This window comes from Nyctereutes procyonoides, unplaced genomic scaffold (assembly GCF_905146905.1).
Source record: "Nyctereutes procyonoides isolate TBG_1078 unplaced genomic scaffold, NYPRO_anot_genome, whole genome shotgun sequence".
Taxonomy (NCBI): Eukaryota; Metazoa; Chordata; class Mammalia; order Carnivora; family Canidae; genus Nyctereutes; species Nyctereutes procyonoides.
The window spans coordinates 25,619,742-25,640,144 of record NW_026575048.1 but is presented as its reverse complement, the minus strand read 5'-3'; the positions used below and the strand labels follow the sequence as shown (position 1 = coordinate 25,640,144).

Genomic DNA, 20,403 nt, shown 5'->3' with positions numbered 1-20,403 from the left:
GAGGGAGAAATTTATAGTCACAAGTAGAGAAGAACAATCTTTGTATAGTGGTATCTTAAATGTACTGAGAGCAAGGAACATAATGTTTTACAGAAGTAGCTGAGCATGAGTTGGATAGTCAATACTTAAAACTCAATACAAAAATTTAAAAATTAACTATTTTATACAAATGCAAAAAATTTAACTGTTATCACTGAAAATATCAACTTTGTAAATATACCTGCAGAAGACAGGTAACATGTTCTTCTTCCAGCCTCTGTTTGGTTAAGGCTTGTTCCACATCCCATCCAGAAGCTGTAGAGCCTGTTCCAAAGCCAGTTCCTTTGGCCCAGTACAGCTGCTGTTCTTCTGTTGATGTAGGGTTATGAGTGCTTGATACCTGTGGCTTATAAGAAAAAAAATATGAAATATTTTATATGAAATATATGAAAATATATGAAAATTTCTATTTGGTTTTATTTACCCTCAAAAACATTTATCAGTACAAAATAGTTTAGCTGCTAAACAAAATAGTCTGAAGACGCCTCAAAAAATTTATTTTTATTATTTTTTTTTAATTTATGATAGTCACACACAGAGAGAGAGAGAGATGCAGAGACACAGGCAGAGGGAGAAGCAGGCTCCATGCACTGGGAGCCCGACGTGGGATTCGATCCAGGGTCTCCAGGATCGTGCCCTGGGCCAAAGGCAGGCGCCAAACCACTGCGCCACCCAGGGATCCCAAAAAATTTAATAAAAGATTACTATGTGACCCAGTAAATCCATTCCTAGATATATAGCCAAAGAAACAAAAACTGATAAACAAATAGGTCCGTGTGTTTTCACAGTGAGATTTTCTTAATAGCCAAAAGGTCAAAACAACCCAAATACTCATCAAAGGATAAATGTATAAACTAATTGTGATACACACACACACACACACACTAGATATACTCAGCCATAAGAAGTAATGAAGTAGTGATACATGCTACTTTGTGGATGAACCTCAAAAACATGCTAAGTCAAAGAAGACAGACACCAAAGGTAACATACTGTACCATTCCATTTACATTAAATACCCAGAGTAGGTAAATACAGAGACAAAACACAAACTAGTAGTTGCTAGGGGCAGGGGAAAAATGAGAACAAATGCTTTATTTTAGAATAAATAAAAAATTTAAAATATCAGTAAAAGATGGGATAAAGATGACAATTACTCTAAATTAAATAGAGAAAACAATGAAAGGAACAGGGATATGAGTCAGTTCCCTTAGGATGAATCTAGTACAAGCATATCTTAGGAGAATTCTATAATGGTGTCACATGTTTTCAATTATAGTAAGCAAGACTGTTTCTATTTCTAGAAGGAATAATCCTCAATTTCTTTCTTATTCAGATGTGATGTGTAGAAAAATCTCCTTTGGCAAAAGAGGACATATTAAATGATGTGAGACAGAAGCAATTATTTAGAACGACTGGCTTTATTAACCTCAAACTCTATAAAGGTCGATTATTATTATTTTTGAGGACCGTAAAATTAATTTTATAAAACTCTCTTTTAAAGAATTTTCGTTAAATATATCATGTACATTCAAAACTAATTCGAATTAAGATTAGGTCATCTTAATTACACAATTAATTACAAGGGTAATTTAAGAGTAATACTAATATTTTTCATTTCTTTTTTTTTTTTTAAGATTTTTATTTATTTATTCATGAGAGACAGAGAGAGAGAGGCAGAGACACAGGCAGAGGGAGAAGCAGGCTCCATGCAGGGAGCCTGACATAGGACTTGATCCCGGGCCCCCAGGATCATACCCTGAGCTGCAGGCAGTGCTAAACCGCTGCGCCACCAGTGCTGCCCTTTTCATTTCTTTTAATGGAAATATTTTCTAAGGAAAAAATCACGAACAATACTTTCATAAATTGATCTGCAATTTGGTTTTATGGATCTATGACTGAAAATGTCATCTTTCACATTTCATAAGATAAACTGTTAAATGAATGACAATTTCATTACCATAGTTAACAGATTAACATTATTGATGAAAAGTTATTTGTCTAAAAAAACTCTATAAAGTGTAACATATACACAGAAAATCACAGAACAAGTTTAATGAACTGCAAAAACTTATAACTGTGCAGGTCAAGAATTAGATCACTGTACATAAGAACTGCTCCTATTCCATTGCCTACTCATCAAACCTTCAATTTCTCCACAAAGTGAATTATAATCCTGATATTTATACACATTACTTCCTTACTTTTCTTTGCTTATAAGTTTACTACCTAAGCATGAAACTCTAGGCACTATAGATTCAATCTAATTGTGAACATCATATAATTGTAATCATGCTGTGTAGATAGTCTACTATGTTGTGGCATTTTAGTTGTGGTTGTGAAATGCATCACTGCTGTTACGTGTAGTTGGCTGTAGCCATTCACTTTCATTACCTTATAGTGTTCTGTTTTATAGTAGATGACAATTTGCTTACCCTTTCTACTGTCTCATTATTTTATCTATCCTAGTCACTTTATATTATGACAAATGATGACAGGACAATATTTGGCATGGTGGTCTTTGGAATTTTACACCTTCTGATGGGTGTGTAATCACAGTGTATTAAAGGTCTTCATTTGTACTTTTCTGATAACTAAGAAACATATCATCATCTCACATTTTTTGTATATTTAGGTATCCCCTCTTATACAAGTACCAGCCTAACCTTTCATCTATTTTTCTTTTAGGTTTTCTGCCTTTTCTTTTTGTAATTTTGGAAGCTCTCCAAATATTATGAATATAAGTTCTTTATCAGATATACCCAAATATAGCCTCTCATATATATTTAAGGTATAGTCTCCCACTCTGTGACTTCCCTTTTCTCTATTTTTTTTTAAAGATTCTATTTATTTATTCATGAGAGACACAGAAAGAGAGAGAGAGAGAGAGAGAGAGAGAGAGAGAGAGAGGCAGAGGGAGAAGAGAGACATGAGAGACACAGAAAGAGAGAGAGAGACAGGCAGAGGGAGAAGCAGGCTCCATGTAGGGAGCCCGACATAGGACTCAATCCTGGGTCTCCAGGATCACACCCTGGGCCGAAGGCAGGCGCTAAACTGGCGAGCCACCCAGGGATCCCCTTTTCTCTATTCTTAGTGATTTTGATGAAAAAAAGTTCTTAATTTTAACACAGTTGCTTTTTTTTTCCAGCTTTTTTCCCTCATGGGCTAGTGCTTTTAAAAATATTCTTTTTAAGAAATCTTTGTCTACTCTAAGATCATAAAGGTATCTCTGGTTTTTGTAAAAGGGCATTGTTATATTTTGTATTACATATATAGATCTATCATTAGTTAAAATTAATTATTGCATATAGCATACATTGAGGTTTAAAGATTCATTTTTGTTCCACAAGAATATTTACCTGACCCCAAAATCATTAATGATAAGATTATACTTACTCCATTATGTTGCAGAGTTACTGTTGTCATATCAGATAACCAAACACAAAGGGATTTAAGTCTCTATTGTTTGCTGGGCTTCTAGTCTATCCTTGTACTAATGCCACAGCTTAATAATAAATTTTGATACATGATAGCATAAACCTACTAGGTATGCTGTTCTTTGAAACTCCCTTGGCTATTCTTGACCCCTTGCATATTCCCCAAAAATGTTAGAATTGGCTTGTCAATTTCCTTCAAAAATAAATCTGAAATTCCATCAAACATAAAGATCACTTTGATAAGAAATATTATTTTTTAAAAATTTATTTGACAGAAAATTTATTGCACAAGCAGGGGGAGTGGCAGGCAGAGATGGAGAGGGAAAAGGAGCGGGGGGGAGAGAGAAGTAGACTTTCCTCAGAGCAGGGAGCCCAATATAGGACTCAATTCTAGGACCCCGAGATCATGACCTGAACCAAAGGCAGATACTTAACCGACTGAGCCATCCAAATGTCTGATAAGAAATATTACTGAACTGTTGTATTTTCTGTGCCCACGGAAATACACATGAGCACAGACCTCAGTTTATTAAAGATTAGTATTTCTTTATAAAAAACTTCACATATTTCATGCATAAATGTCTTGCAATTATTTTTTTTAGATTCATTCACAGATATTTTCTTTTTGATGCCTTTCTAAAAAATATCTTTAAAAAATTTCTTTTAGGTTATTTTCTGGTATACAGACGTAACTTAAATACTGAACCTAGATACTGTATCCTCATTAAACTCATTAATTATTTGGGGGTTTTCTAGAAACATAATCAAATCATCTTGAAATAATGAGGGTTATTTTTTTCTTTATTTCCCTTGTCTTACTGAACTGGCTAGAAGCTCCAATTCAATACTATGATACACTAAAGTCCAAGAAAGAAAAGGATGAGAGATCAGGGTATAATAAATTCAGCATATTCTGGAAAGCTTCTCAAGCTACTAAATCTTTGTTTTTCAAGTAGATGGTTTACTTATGGTTTTTAAAAGAGCCTAATAGGGAAAAAAACAATTCACAGTTTCTCTTTTAAATACCCTTTGTTTTAGGTGCACCTGGGTGGCTCAGTGGTTGAGAGTTTGCCTTTGGCTCAGGTCATGATCCTGAGGTCCTGAGATTGAGTCTCACATCGGGCTCCCTGTGGGGAGCCTGCCTCTTCTGCCTATATCTATGTCTCTGCTTCTCTCTCTCTGTGTCTCTGATGAATGAATGAATGAATGAATGGATGGATGGATAAATAAATAAATAAATAAATAAATAAATAAATAAATAAATAAATAAAATCTTTTAAATAAATAAATATCCTTTGTTTTACAAGCAAAAAAGGAGTACACTGAAATATTATTTCAGGAAAAAACCCTATTCTGTACTCCATGTTTAAACTTAACTTTTTCATAATCTAAATAATTAAAACTAAACCCACCTCTGCTTGGTTGAGACTAGAGTTTGGTACTCGTGGGGCATGGTGGCTCAGAGCAGAGAGGCAGACAAGAATGAGGTGTAGTGCTCCAATTTCCAATGCCATCCGCCTGAGAAGCACACCATCATCCGTTGTCAATGGTGTAGTACTAAACAAGCTACGAAGGACATGGAAAGGAAGAGTTGGAAGCACATTGGCTGATGGAGACTGCAGAATATGACCTAGATTAAAAAGAAAGACAACATTAAAACTATTTAAGAACATAATAAAGAACAATATACAGGGTTACAAATTAATAGTGATAACATAACAGACAACATGAAATATATTACTAAATTTATTAAAAACAACCTGAAGACAACAAATAGAATAATACCTGAAAATTTAATAAGTGTCTGAAAAAACTCTAAGAGATCATATATGTAAACAAAAGTAGTTGAAATATATTTATATGTTAATTAATAGTTATAGACTATGTTGAAATTATTATAAACCAGAAATTAAACTAAAACCTAACTACTAAAATAGAAGCATTGAAAGTTCCTCACAACAGTATAAAGATAATCTGATTGCCTTGGGAGTAGTTTCAACCATGAAAAGGTAACAAAACAGTAAAACTATTTTGTTTGGTCTGTAACACAGTTTTCTATTACATCTAGTTAGAAACGAATGCTAAATGCAAAAATCCAAAACCAAAAACTACTGCTATATGAATGGTGGATGAGACAACCACCTCAGAAATGGATATCAGAATTATACTTTTTAATAAACAGTCATTGAATATTCACTAAAAAAAAAAAAGCTGAAATGGCATTAAAGGCAATTTTCTGCTAAGGGTTACACCTATCATTTTGTAAGAGTGCCAAAATACCATTTACCCTTCTATCTACTTAAATTATAAACAAAAAACAACAACAACAAAAAAAACCCCCAGATCAAGTAATTAGAAATTCCTGATCTGCGGTGCCTGGGTTTTAGCTCAATTAATAGTCTGATCCAGAGTCTGCTTGAGATTCTCTCTCCTCCTCCCTCTGCCCTTCTTGCTCTTGTTCTCTCTTTTGCTCTCTAAAATAAATAAATAAATCTTTAAAAAAAATTTCTGATCTATTGAAACAGGTGTATACAATTTATATATGAAACCAAACAACTAAGATTACTTAGTACACAGAAGTTGTAATTTAGTAAGTTATTACAAAAACATTTAAAATAATGTTACCATTTTTAAAGAATTCCATCAATATGAAAATACAAAAGAAAAGAATGTGGGGTTTTTTTTGGGGGGGTAATATATGTACTTTGAATATTCAATAGCTTCAGAGTTACAGGATCGGCAAATAAATTAACATAGTTTTATTAAATTAAATACACTTGTAAGGGTTTAATATTCTAACTGGCATGTTACAGATTTCACCTCTAATCAAAACCATGTGACTTTAAAATTAAGAACAATCGTTAATTTTCAAATGGAATGGTCATTAACTGAAGAATCACAGGTAAACTGAAAATCTACTTGCTAGGCTATCCTATATTAGGACTCTTTAATATTCCCTTAAAATTAACAGCCCAAGGGAAACAACTGCCATAGCTTTTTATTATTATCCTGTATTATTATATTAGAAAATAATTATTATGTAAGTTTATTTTCCACTTTCTATTTAGTCTAAACACTCCTTCCAGATTCATTTTAAGACAGACTGTCATGATATCATGACTTGGTTCATACATTTTAATAGATCTTCATTCCTATTCAGAATAAAATCTGAAGTTCTTAATAATACTTCATGATCTATTATCAATAATAGCTTTTCAAATGAGCTCTCAGTGCTTTTTATGCAAATTGTCATGTGCTAACTTATCCTCTCTCATATAATCTAAGCACATAAACACTGCTCAACTCATCTTTCTAGCTCGTCTCAGCCTAGACTCTGTCCTTCTAGGCCCTACTAAAAATTACTATGCCACTGTATTCATATAGCAGTAAGGAAACAGTTTCATACCTCTGAGCCTTGATAATACTGTACCTCTCCCAAGTCTTTTGTATGCTTATATATATTGCTTGTTGCTACTATTGGAGAACATTAGCTACATGACGGCAGGATCTAAAGAGCTGCTTCATTTTTGACTGCCTCTGATGGTAACCAGCAGTTTTATAACCAGTGAATACATTTTGTATGAATAAAGAAATGAAACTGAAGATTTTTTAGGCCTTGCTGTATGTATCATTAGAATGAAACTACCAACACAAATCATATAGCAGTTTTACTATGAAAGAAATGATGAATAACAGGCACTGCTCTGAATAACTTTTACACAACCTACCTATGTTTAATTTCATTAATAATTTCAAAGACTTACTTCCTTCTCCATCATCTGTCACTCCCAATACCAGTCGAAGAAGGCACTGGGCATGTTTTCTCTCTTTCAGTAGCACTTCAGCATAGCCCGGAAGACGAAGAAATAATCCAAAAGCAGCCAAAGAATGGGCAGGTATGGGAGACATAGTCTGTACTGCTGATTTGATAGGTGGAGGTTCAGCTGCAATGGTTTCTGGTGCTTCATAAACTAATTCCCCTGATTGCTCAATTGTCACCCATTCAAACTGATCGCTATCTTTTGGCTTTTCTTGAGTGGTTGAAGTTACTACCGGAGCACTCACCTAAAGAAAAAGAAAATATCTGTTTGGCTATTTGTGAGTTCAACATCAGGTTCAAATTAAAGACTTGACTTTAAATGATCTCCTCAAAATAGAGGAATAAAAGGACCAATAAAGGGACATGTTTTTAAAAAGCTCCCAATCATCAGGAATTAAATGATATCATGAGTATGGTGGTATCTGATAAGTACCTCTACTTTAAAGTTAGATACATACATCCATACATTTATTTATTTCTAGGTAAAGTTGCTGGTTTATCCTTTCTATCAGTTAAGAATCTGTAGACAGTCTTTAAGACTATGTAAATATCTTGTTTTTCCTCCAAACTTCAGTTAGAATTAGCACTTTAAAAATTCTTACCTAAAACAATAATTACTACAGTGGTTGCCAAATAGTGACTTTCTACCGTTCCTTCTACATTTATTAGTTGGCCCTGAACTGTAAGTAAAAATGTTCCCTTCTTCTCTATTCATTCATTCATTTATTAATCTCTAACAGTATAGAACTCTAGGGTTCCCTGCATATAGATCAGGGTGGATCCTAATCAGTGCCAGTTGTCTTTATAAAGAGAGAGACATACAAGACAGATGGCTGTGTGAAAATGCAGGCAGGAATTGGACTGGAGGAGCTACAGGCCAATGATAGCCAAGTGCCAGCAACCACCAGCAGCTGAGATGAGACGGATTCTTCCCCAGAGCCTGCACGGGGCCCATGGGTCTTGCAACAACCTCATTTCAGACTTAGAGATTCCCTACCCCATAAAAGAACCCATTTCTGTTGCATTAGGCCATTCAGTTTGTGGTCCTTTGTTAGGAAACGTATATATACACACACATATATACACTAAGTACATGAAATTACAGAGAATAATTCCCCTACTTCATTCAATAAAATCAAGCGCTTTGTATTTACAACTTTCCATGAGTCACACTCCTCCCTCATTAATAAAAGAGCACTGAAAGTACCTACATCAATAGTAACATTAATTAACAGTTAAGAGGTTAAAGCAGTTTGCTTTTAAAACTACCTGAAATGGAAATGCACCTAAAACAGGGAAAAAAGCTAATCAAAAAGACAGTGCATTTGGGTAGAAGTATACACTACTATCTAACTCTCCCGTTTTCAGTAATAGCCATAATTAATATACCTAAAGAAGCACAGAAATAAAATATTACAATGTGATGACCATAAAATCAAGGTAATGCTTCAGTGTAAGGACTTTGGCAAATGTGCTCGGTCTTCAGCATTTCTTTGGTACCAACTAATTCTCACAAAGCTCTGAATAGGTTGACCTTTGAAAGACTTATATGATGCTCAAAGACTGTAACTCAAAAGGTTAACAGAACTAAGTTTTTTAAAAAGGAAAAAAGAACAAAGGGCTTTGCTGTGGAATGATATATTTGATTAGGAATTTTATCTTACTTGTTGAATTACTTCTGGATATAACATGGGTAGTCTTTCTGCAATAAGAGCCAGTCCACCCATTCCTGCAAAAACTTGTAATGGTGACTGAATGGGACAGGTTTCAAGTAAAGATTCATCCAATATCCCATCCATACATTCATCACTTGGAGTGAGAGCCTCATCTTCTGGACAGCTACCAAGTAAGTCTCCATGATCTAGAACAATAAATTACAAATAACAGATAAGAAAGGATCTCTTTTTATAATAATCTTTCATTTACAAAGTAGATCTTCTTGTCATCTCTCTCCACTCAACAAAGAACATAAATATTTTAGGTTATGCAGATAAAGCTTTAGAGCCAGATGCCACAATAGTTTTTTTTAATGATTTCTGATGTTGCTTCTTATAGTCTTGCTACTCAAAGTATGTTCACTGGCATCATCCTAGAGCTTTGAAAATGTAGAATTCTCAGGTCCCACTCTTGACCTACAGAATAAGAATCTGCATTTTAGAAGTGTTCTGTAGGTAAATTATATGCATATTAGGTTTGAGAAGCATTGTCCTTTAGGGCATATTTGTAAATTATATTGTATGTAAAAATAAGTAAGTCCACAGAGATTCAAAGCAAATGCTAATATATATACACATCATGTTCTGAGTATCCCATTACAAAAAAACTGAATACCAACAAAGATTTCTCGTACTGAAAACTAAAAATTATACCATATTGATTTAACTTTGAACCACTCACAAAGAAAAACCAAAAGGTTAGTATGTTTACACAGAACCAGATTCTATAAACACTAAAATCCCAAATGATCCTACTGAAAACAGCAAAACTTCTTGAAATCTTTTTGAAACACTAGAATTTACTGAAGAATGCAAAAGGCTAACAATAAATCAACACATGTGCTTATAAAATAAGTGATGCATTAAGAGAAATTAAGATTAATTTCTAGTGAAAATAAAAGCGATTTTTTAATACTTACAAAAAATTCCATCATAAAGAAAAATACTTCATTAACTTAATATAATAAAAACAAAGGTAAATTAAGTCATTAGCTACAGAAATTCCTACTTCCTTGGATCACAGACTATAGTTTTAAAGAAACATCATTACATACCTTTTTCAGGGTGTAACCTTTTAAAAGAGTCTGTTTTTGATAGACTTGGGTCTGTGATAACTCTAGATCCCAATTTAACAGTCAGGTCTATTGAACGGTAACCTTGAGGAAGTTTTCGGTCGTATAGGAGAGTTAAAAGTTGGGCAAGTGTCATTTCTGCTGGCAATGGTTGGCCTAAAAATGACATAACTAAGTTAAATCTGGAATCCAAGAGGGAGACATTTACTTGGTCTAATTTAGTCAATTAGTTACTGTTTTTACTGAACTGCACATTAAGCCTCTGATTCAGACACCAATTTAAAAACAACTTAAAATGAGCACATGCAAAGTTTACAGAAATGTATTTCTGACACGAGAACAATTTTGGTCTACAGAAAGTATTACTAACAAAATCCCACCAAGATATTCTGAGCCACAACAAGAAACAAAGAAATAGACATTCCTACAAATCTGGGGTTGGCAAAATCTTTTCCATACAGTCCAGATAGCAAATGATTTAAGCAATGAAGACTATACAATCCGTGTTGCAACTACTAAGTCTACCACTGTGGCATGAAAACAGCTATGGACAATACACAAACAGGCATAGCTGTATTTCAATAAAACTTTTTTACAGATAGAGGCACCAAGTCTACTAGCCATAGTTTGTTAATCTCTGACAAATCAAGAACAACACACAAACAGGCATAGCTGTATTTCAATAAAACTTTTACAGATAGAGGCACCAAGTCTACTAGCCATAGTTTGTTAATCTCTGCTATAAAGCAAGAACATAAAGCTAAGAAGGAAAATCCATTCAAAGTTAGTTGGCAATTGGATTATAATGAAGCACAAAAATGGATATAAATTTGGTATCACCTTGACCAATGAAAAGTATACTTTTCAAAGAATATCTTTCAGGTAGGAAGACAATACTGCCTATCAAAGGTATGGCAAAAACTTCTACTACTATAATCAGTTCTTCAAAATCTGCCTCACGCTGATTCCTATATAACTTGTTATGAATTCTTTAAAACATTATTTTTACTGATTTTATAGCACACTGACAGCAAAATTTAGAAACCTAGTAAACAGTAAATATGCAACATTATGATGTTAAAAAGGATATGTAAAAGGTTACTCCTTTTTATCTCATTTTTCTTAGAGGAAACTGTGTGGACAAAGTTTCACTAAATCATTTATCTTATCAAGAACAACGGATTAAAGAGGAGTCTGGTGGTTACATGTCTTCAAAATTTTTTATATTTTTACATATTGTGAACATTACCTGCCAAGAGTTTGTGGAACAGGTGAAACACTGGGACAGTAATTATTTTGTTGGCAGTCTCCGCTCCTGAAGAAGCACTTCCGATTTTATCAGGCATTGTTCTCCCTCTCCTGGAAGGTGGACGAGGTGGTGTAGCTGACACAGCCCGTTTAGACTGGGATTTCAGCCCTACAAGAATCAGTAAAATTCTATATTTAGCCACACTCATGAAATAAAAGAGTATTTCTACAATATTTTTAAAAAGCATCACATTCCTTAATAATGGGAAAAGAGAGAAAGATTTCTTCTCATTTTTATATCTGATCTCCCAATTCTATTTGCCCTTCACAACACATCATGAATTTTTGTTTCATGTTTGTGACTATCTTTAAGAAAGTAAAAAATAATGCTAAATTCTATGGTCTCAGGGAACCTGGGTGGCTCATTTGGTTAAGCATCTGCCTTTGGCTCAGGTCATGATTCCAGGGTCTTGGGATCAAGTCCCGCATGAGGCTCCCTGCTCTACTTCTCCCTCTATCCAACCCCCCTCAAGGTTGCGCGCGCTCTCTCTCTCTCAAAAATAAATAAATAAAAACCTTTTATTGTTCTGAGTGCCTACTTACTGTAATGGGCTGCCCACTTACTAGAAAGAATTTTTGTGCAAGTATGCATAGGAAATCTTGCATTAATTCTTCTGTGATAGAATAAATTCCACCAATATAGAGATCTCCCTCCTACTTAAGGATTAAAATATAGGCTAAACCTTCTTTTCTGGGGTGCCTGGGTGACTCGGGTCATGATCTCAGGGTCCTGGGATGGAGCCCTGCAACAGGCTCCCTGCTCTGTGGGGAGTCTGTTTCTCCCTCTCTCCCTGCCCCTCCCCCACCCCTTATGCTGTCTCACTTCCTCACTTGCTCTCAAATAAATAAATAAATAAAATCTTTAAAAACAAAAAGCCTTTTATGAACTAAAGTCATATCACTGATGTTAAATAAAATATCCTCCAAAATGATCAGTTATCTCAGCCATACTAGCCATACTCAGACATACTAATGTGAAGGTAGACTAAAGTCTACCTTCACCTGACAGTATTAGCACAATTCTCTGTATGCTGTTACGCTTAAATGGAGTATTTAAACAATTCACAAATGTTCAGTATCTGATGAAATATAGTATGTTTTGGACATAAAATAAGTGTAATAATTACACTGCCAGTTAGTAACGGATTTCAAGTACAATATCTTTCCCTCCAGTATTAAAATTTCATTACGAGTCACCTTTTTTTTTTTTGGCATTAATAGTTATTACATGAAGTTCCTATAAATATGTGTTGTATTTTATAAAAACCCAAACAAAATCAAGATTATAAAAAACAGAAAGCATACCTGAAGCAACAACAACACTGTAATTGTCCTGAAATCCATTTTCTGCCTTAACTTTTTCTTTCTCTTCATGGTTTTTCTTTTCTTTGTCATCCTTCTGTTCACTAATTAGTTTAGCAGTGATACTTGGTGTATCTGTAAGAAAATATTACCTAAAATACACTGCTTTTCAAAATCATTAAGAAGGAAGCTATAAATATTTCAAACAAAGATTACACAAGATATTATCACTAATAAGGAGGGAATGTAAACGCATTTAGAAGATACTGATGTGGTAAAGCCTGCTGAGAGTAATGTAAGGGAATCACCACTGCTCATAAGCCTGAATACTTAAATTCCAATCTCCAGAAAACATCACAAATTATAGTGGTTATTACCTCTCAAGGCAATGAAAAACTACTACCACTTAATTTCCTTTGTTTTAGGCACAGTTCAATGTACTTGCCACCAACACATAATTTGGTCCTTACAACATGGCGTATCAAGAAAGAATACTATTTTCAAAACTGAGTCACTGATCTAACCTATTAAAGGCAAATATGGAACACAAGCTCAGGACTCTTCTTAAAGCAACTATGTTAGATTTTTTTATTCTACAAACAGGAGTAGAAGGGAACAAATTTCACTAATGAAAATTTGTTTTGCTATTTTTAACTTAGGAAACTTAGATACTTTAAAGAGCTTGCTTCTCCTTCTGCTGTGTGTCTCTGCCTCTCTCATGAATAAATAAAATCTTAAAAAAAAATCATGAGATCAATGATCTGATTTGGACACCAGAAATTCAAAAGCCTATATGAACTATTTTTTAACTGTTTTAATACTAGTTATTCACTAAATGGATACGATTCTTTGTACTTTTCTAACTTAACAGTTATTATCTAAAGCTGCTTTATAAGGTTATAAAGGTGAAACAAATGATAAAATAGTATGCTTTGTATTATCTCCTACTCTTTAGCTTTATTTGACTGTCTGAAAATATCCCTATGATCTCAATTTCTGGAGTTCCTCCTAACTGCAAACTGCCTTTAAAGAGTACTTTTTTGTGTGAAATTTAAAAATTCTGTAAATACTAAAAACAATAAATATATAATCCAACAATACATTTATTTTCTTACAGAAACAACCAATCAATTCCAAATGGCAAAATACAGAAGTCAGAATGAAATACTTAAATAATAAAAAATTCACACAATTAATTGATAGCATAATCAGGAAAATCAGTAAAGATCATTAGGTACTAAGAACATACTGTTATCCCAGTAAATGCCAAATACTAAAAGATATCACTAAGAAAAAATTTTCTCAACATTCTGTTTAAAATTGTTCTAGTTTGAATAACCACTTCTGGTCAAGATAAAACAACAAAAACCAGATTTACTCTCCTACCTGAAATAACTATAAACTAGGAAAATACATTAGTTTTCAGACAACGGCTGTCAGGAAGACAGGAGATTGATACCTAAGTAAGTGAAAAAACTATGAGGGGAGCCCTTGACTGCTCCAGCTCATTGCCTATATTTCCCAGGCCACAGACTGATGTAACTCAGGAGTCACTCAAGGTGAGGACATGCACTGGGAGCCCAGGAAGATAAAGGCAGCTGGCTGCAGTTTTCAGGTTACACTGTTTGGGAGGAGAGATGTGCAGAGAGCGTGAGCTCCGGAGACCTAGTGTCTCCTTTGGGTTTTCAGTGCATATGGTTAAGAGGAAACCACCAAAGGCCAAGGAAAGTACTTCTCAACTGTGACAAGGGACCAGCCCCAGGGTCTAAAATTGTGGTTGTAACGTGTGTTCCCAATGCCTAGGTCCTATCCTAACGGGGTTCTCAGAAGGGTATTACCTCTGTAGTAAAGCTAAAGTAGCCCTAGACCTGCATTTTCAAATGTAGTATCCTACTTCTATTCCAAAATAGCACCATTTTAAAATTAAATTCGTTAAAAATTTAGTTCCTTAGTCTTGCCAAACACATTTCATGTGCTTAAGAGCTACTGTACTAGACAGGATAAGTTTATAAAAAAAACTTCCACTATCACAGTAAGTTCTGTCCCAGATTAAAAGCAGCTCTTGTCCTACCTAATAAAACTTAAAAGCTGGCTCTAAAAGAAACAATCTGTTTTCAGTTCATATAACTTTACCCCAGAACAAGATAAAAAAATATTAAAACACAAAAATAGCCAGCACCCCCCAAAATTAAAAAAGTAGAAGTCACATTGCCTGACATCCAATAAAAATTTTCAGGCAAATAAAGAAGCCATAATATACAATCCATAATGAGGAAAAATAATCAAGATACACAATCAGTGTGTTTAAGATAATAGAGAAAAGCTTATATACTTTAGAAAGGTCAAAAAGATATAAAAAAGAACCAAAAGAACTTCTAACAAACACTACAGAGGAACAGAATTTTAAGATAAAGTAATATAAATTATCCAAAAATTCTAAACAGAGGAGGAAGAAGTTGGGGGAAAAAATGAACAGAGCTTCAGTGAGCTCTGTGAAAGAACTTCAAGAGGCTTAATAAAAATGTGTAACTGGAATTACCCAAAGAGAGAAGAGAAACGGACAACAGAAAATATTTGAGACAATATTTGTAAAAAAAAAAAAAAAAAAATTCCAAATTTGATGAAATCTATAAACCCAGATTCAAGAAAGTTAACAAACTCACAGCATAAGAAGAAAACTACAATCAAATTGCTTAAAAGTAATGAGAGAAATTTGTAAAAGCAAAAATACTGACACAAAACATTTATTATGTGAAAGCAACGTAGTGAGAAACTTTAGGAAGCGAGTAAAATTATTGTAATTTTGGATTTGTTTTTACACATATTGATGAAATATACATACACATGGAAATAGATCATCAAATATGGCTAAAGATCATAAACATGCTTTAAAAGACCAAAGCATTGCTAATTAGAGGTTACATTAAGCACCTGCAAATTTCTGATGTTTGCTCAGATGACTCAGTTGGACTTTTTATTAAGAGTAGTATTCTTACAAAGCAATCAATTTATTTTTTAAATTTGTAGGTAATAAAAGGAACTAATCTTTATTTTTTGTGTGGGGGAGAACTAATCTTTAAATTTTTAATGACTGAAAGACATTTTAGAAAACAGTATTCCTTTATAGTAAAGATAAAGAAAAATAATTTCAGTTATTTTGTAATAATGTCTATTACTTTTCCATGATCAAGTTAAATGTAAGACTCAATAAATGAACTTCAGTACTCTTCCCCACCTCTCCTTCTTTTATTTAATTATTCATTTTTTCTTCATCACGTAGTAGGAAAAATTTCAAGACTATTATAGAGAAAAAGTCTGTAAAATTAAATTTTCAAAAAAAGTTCAGCTGTAAGAGGGTAAGGGAGACCTTTTCAAGAACGAATGTTATACAGTTATAATAGTGTTCTAACATTTTACTGTATAACATATAAAAAGAAAAGTATTATGTACACACTTGCATTAGATGCAGTGACTAAAACCAAAGAAGATTCTTTAATACCTTATTTTTTCATAGCAATCACATTCATTCACAAGGTTTAACTTACTATGTATCGTGACAACTCCAAAATTTCTACAATCCAGTTTTTTACTCTAAGCTTAGACTTCTATTTCCCACTAATAGAAGCTTTTTTCTGAGACACTCCTAACTTTCTGCTGTTGTAAGCCTAGGTATTATTCCCTTCTACTGCATTCAGTTAGAAACATACTTACATTTGTATTAGAATGTAAACATTCTTAAATTTATTTTTTAATCTGACGCATACAAAAGATCATAATACTCTGAGGGGCAGAGTGTGTGTCTTGCTTACTCTTAACACCCAAAGGCTGATTACTGTGCTTAGACACAGAAGATGCTTACTCAATGCATCCATTGATTTTATTCACAGGATTTCTGAGAGGCAATAAAATAAAACTATCTACAGTTGATTTGGATTCTGCCATCAAAAACTTGTTTATTTCATAAGCTGTATGCTGTTTAAAGGCATCCATCTTATTAGAATGGCTTAGAATCATCATCTTAGAATACAGGCAAGAAGCTAAGTGAAAATTTCTCTCTACTTTTTTCACTATTATACACAATAAGGTCATCAGTCAGGTCTACCTATTTCACTTTCATCTCTTGACCAGTCATTTCTGAGATCTAGTAAATGTTTATTAGAGTCCTGTCATTCCAATTAACAGCCTGCAAATCATATTATATAAGATAGACAGATGGTTTACTATGAGAAAATTCCACCAATGGCTTCCCAAGGCTTGTCAACATTTCCTTGTCCATTCTATTGTAACTCCACATCACACACATCACACCAAAGAACTATGGGAACTATACTTAAATCTGACTTGCCTGACACTCTGTCAAGAACTTCTGATAATGTTGTTGAGACTGGCAGATGAAGTGTTCGGAACTTATGGCCCGCTCCATACATTGGATGCTGGATGACATGGCTTGTGGCATTAATTCTACCTTTATACAGCTGAAAATTCAAAAGAAATCAAGAAGTGATTTCTCTGAAACATATATCACTATAAAACCATTTCAAAAGCATAAAAGAATAAAAAATTTTAAATGAACACAAAATATAAAAGGTTTATTTCGTATATATTTTTAAATGTCGCGTATTTGCCATTTGATTTGTTGATCAATTTTTGTATTAGCACCACTCTACCAGATAATCACTTTTTCCCCCAATCAAATTATACATTTCATGGCAGGGTGTAATTATTAGGCTATTCACCACAAGGAGTGTTATCCAAAAGAGATTTTTAAGTCCTATCATTAAGTATAAAGGTTATTCTTTATATGCTATTTTAGAAATTAAGATATAGAGATAATTCCAGGCTCTGGTATGAAATTATAAAATATCTTTGCACACAGCTAATTATTAATATTCAATTTAACTGTTAAATACTCACTGGACAAGGAGACTGAAGAAACATTGTCACTTTCTCATCCTCCAGCATCAACTGCAAAAATAATCTACGTATAAACCCTGAAATGTTCCCTGATGTTGGAAGGTTCCCTCTTTGAGGAGATGTCTGAAAAAGTTCACAGAGAACCTGGCAAGTAAAGGAGATTTAAAAAGTTATATGCACTATTAACCTGCAGTTTTGTACTTCCAAGAATAAAAGACTATCCCCAGAAAAAATTTCTGTGAATAAGGGAAATTACTAATACAGGATTTGCACATAATAAATACCTAGTATAACCAAGTAATCTTTAACTTTAGTCACTATCAATGTGGTTACAATGTAATAAAAACGATGGAAAAAAGGGTATTAGAAATACAACACAAAGCCTTAATAAGAAGCTAAGAAATTAAAATTAAGCCAGAAAGCAACAAGTCACAAAGTTTTCATGCTACCCAGAGGCACAAAATAAATTTTCATATATTCATATCCATGACTTTGATTAAAATTGGTAATTTATGCCTTTTAATTAGGCACACTAAGCAGATATAGTTTCACAGTAATCAATTACTTGAGATAGTAAGGTTATCTTGTTACTCTTCTCAATAATGTAAAATCATTGAGTATTTTTGGAAATTATTATAGCAAAAAAAAGGAAATTATTATAGCTATCCTTTTAGATATATTTTTTAAAGATTTTATTTATTTATTCATGAAAGACACACACAGAGAGAGGCAGAGACATAGGCAGACGGAGAAGCAGGCTCCATGCAGGGAGCCTGACGTGGGACTCAATCCCAGACCCTGGGATCATGCCCTGAGCTGAAGACAGACGCTCAACCACTGAGCCACCCAGGTGTCCCCCTTTTAGATATTGATAGGCTGTCCTGAATAAGCACTGTAAATTAGGGAGTAAAAAAAAAAAAGAAAAAAAGCTGATTCCTATTTATTGGGGTCTACCACATCTCAGTCTCTATGCAGTTACTTTATATATATCACGATATTTAATTATTTCAAAAAACTTTTTGAGGCAGGTATTACCATTCTCATTTTATAAGTTAAACAACGCGAGAGAATCAAACAGCTAGAAAGGAGTAGAACCTGGCAAAAATCAACTATAAGTATTTCTGAAATAATTCTAGCTTTCAAGATTTTGGCCCCAAGGACTTACTACAGTAAAATAACCTCTTCCATTTTTAAGGTTCCTTGTCAGGAGTCTCCTATCTGAAAACTACCCTAATGTCTGCTTCATCAAAAGCAAACCAAGAGTTGAAGCAATCCAGTTACAAAAAAATACAAAGCCTCACTGCAGATGAGATGCTTGTTAACCACCTTCAAGTGGTCAATCCTTTTTCAGCAGCTAAAGTGTTTTACTGGAGTTGGAGGAAGAGGATGGGAGTCTAAAAGGAGGAATGTATCAACTACAGCTAGAATCGCCATGAATTTGCCCATTATCTTATCAAAAAGAATATGTTTTGGGCAGCCCGGTGGCTCAGCAGTCTAGTGCCGTCTTCAGCCCAGAGAGTGATCCTGGAGACCTGGGATCACGTCCCACGTCAGGCTCCCTGCATGGAGCCTGCTTCTCTCTCTCTGCCTGTGTCTCTGCCCCTCTCTCTGTGTCTCTCATGAATAAATAAATAAAATCTTAAAAAAAAAAAAAGAATATATGACGGTTGAGAAGAAGACGGAGAAGTTATCATCAATACTTTAATTATGGTTTAAATTCAGAACCTTTAATGTGCCAAACCCCAAACTTCATCATCACCCGCGCTACATACTCCTTTCTCAACTCATTTCATTAGTGTTACTTAACAGCATATTAAAATAAGATGACTAAAACATAAGCCAATTTTTCTAATCTTACCTGGGCCATCAGTTTTTGGTTATTAGGATGGCATGAAATGCACTGCAGAAAGAATGCAACAGTCGCATTCTCAATTGCTGTCCTCTGTTGAGTAGTCAATCCTGTTGGAGCAGCTGAAGAGAGAGAGGCTGATCTTGCACTAGTCTGTTGTGCACCTAAATGATGTCCTCCAGAAGTGGACCCAGAGTGACACAATAAAAACAGAAGTGCCGTCCATAGTGGATTGACTTCAGACCCACCAAGCCAGTCTTTCATAACATGGCTACTGCCAACTTCTGTCAAAAACCTAAGAATAGGAGCAATCAGGTCTGCTGTGATAGGCATCTTATTACATTGCTGTGCAACATGATGCCGCCTGAGCTTGTCCTGAGAAGTATCTATTGACTGAGCAATGCTTTCTGAGTAAGAAATGTGACTAAAGCAAAAACTAGCCAGACTCCTCACAAGAAGAGAAGGCAAACCTGAGTCCAATAATTGTTTGATAGCTTCTGGAGATTGAGAAGAGGATGCAAGGGTTGCCAAATGGGATTCAGTTAGTGCGAGAGGTGCTTGTGCATTTTTAGAGTCATCTGTTAAGGATGAAGTAAGATCTTGCTTTTTGCTATCATCAGTCATGGACAGTCTGTGGTGACACTGCATTGGAGGAGGGGTAATACCCATCCAGCCCATGAGCAAAGAAAAATAACTTGGGTGTATATGACACATGGAGCAAAGCAGACTGTCAACAGCTTTCTTCAAAACCATATTGCAGGGAAGAGACATGGACCAATTAAAAAGCAACCTAGAGGAAAAAAAGATGTCAGATTAACATTATATATGTATCTTTAGAAAGACCTCATTACAAATATTAGAAACCAACCTATACTCCTTAAAATTATAAAATCTATAAAATTATACATTTTATTTAACATAAAATATTATGACATAAGATTTCAGG

The 20,403-nt window shown here is 34.1% G+C and overlaps 1 protein-coding gene across 9 annotated transcripts in view; it reads right to left on the bottom strand.

Moving 5' to 3' along the window:
- Positions 1–20,403, bottom strand: part of BIRC6 (baculoviral IAP repeat containing 6) — a 227,110-nt gene that overhangs the window by 65,834 nt on the left and 140,873 nt on the right. For 8 of the 9 annotated variants that reach the window (XR_008664705.1, XM_055327045.1, XM_055327046.1 and 5 more), the window contains 10 exons: positions 19,467–20,247; positions 17,609–17,752; positions 17,040–17,169; positions 12,698–12,829; positions 11,334–11,501; positions 10,067–10,240; positions 8,961–9,157; positions 7,241–7,541; positions 4,889–5,106; positions 221–385 (listed from right to left, as the gene is read on the bottom strand). Coding sequence is in view for 8 of the 9 variants with exons in the window: in XM_055327045.1 (XP_055183020.1) it covers positions 221–385; positions 4,889–5,106; positions 7,241–7,541; positions 8,961–9,157; positions 10,067–10,240; positions 11,334–11,501; positions 12,698–12,829; positions 17,040–17,169; positions 17,609–17,752; positions 19,467–20,247 (2,410 nt within the window). In the remaining variant the exon portion in view is untranslated. The remainder of the gene's footprint in view (positions 1–220; positions 386–4,888; positions 5,107–7,240; positions 7,542–8,960; positions 9,158–10,066; positions 10,241–11,333; positions 11,502–12,697; positions 12,830–17,039; positions 17,170–17,608; positions 17,753–19,466; positions 20,248–20,403) is intronic. The other variant, XM_055327049.1, reaches the window with a different exon arrangement.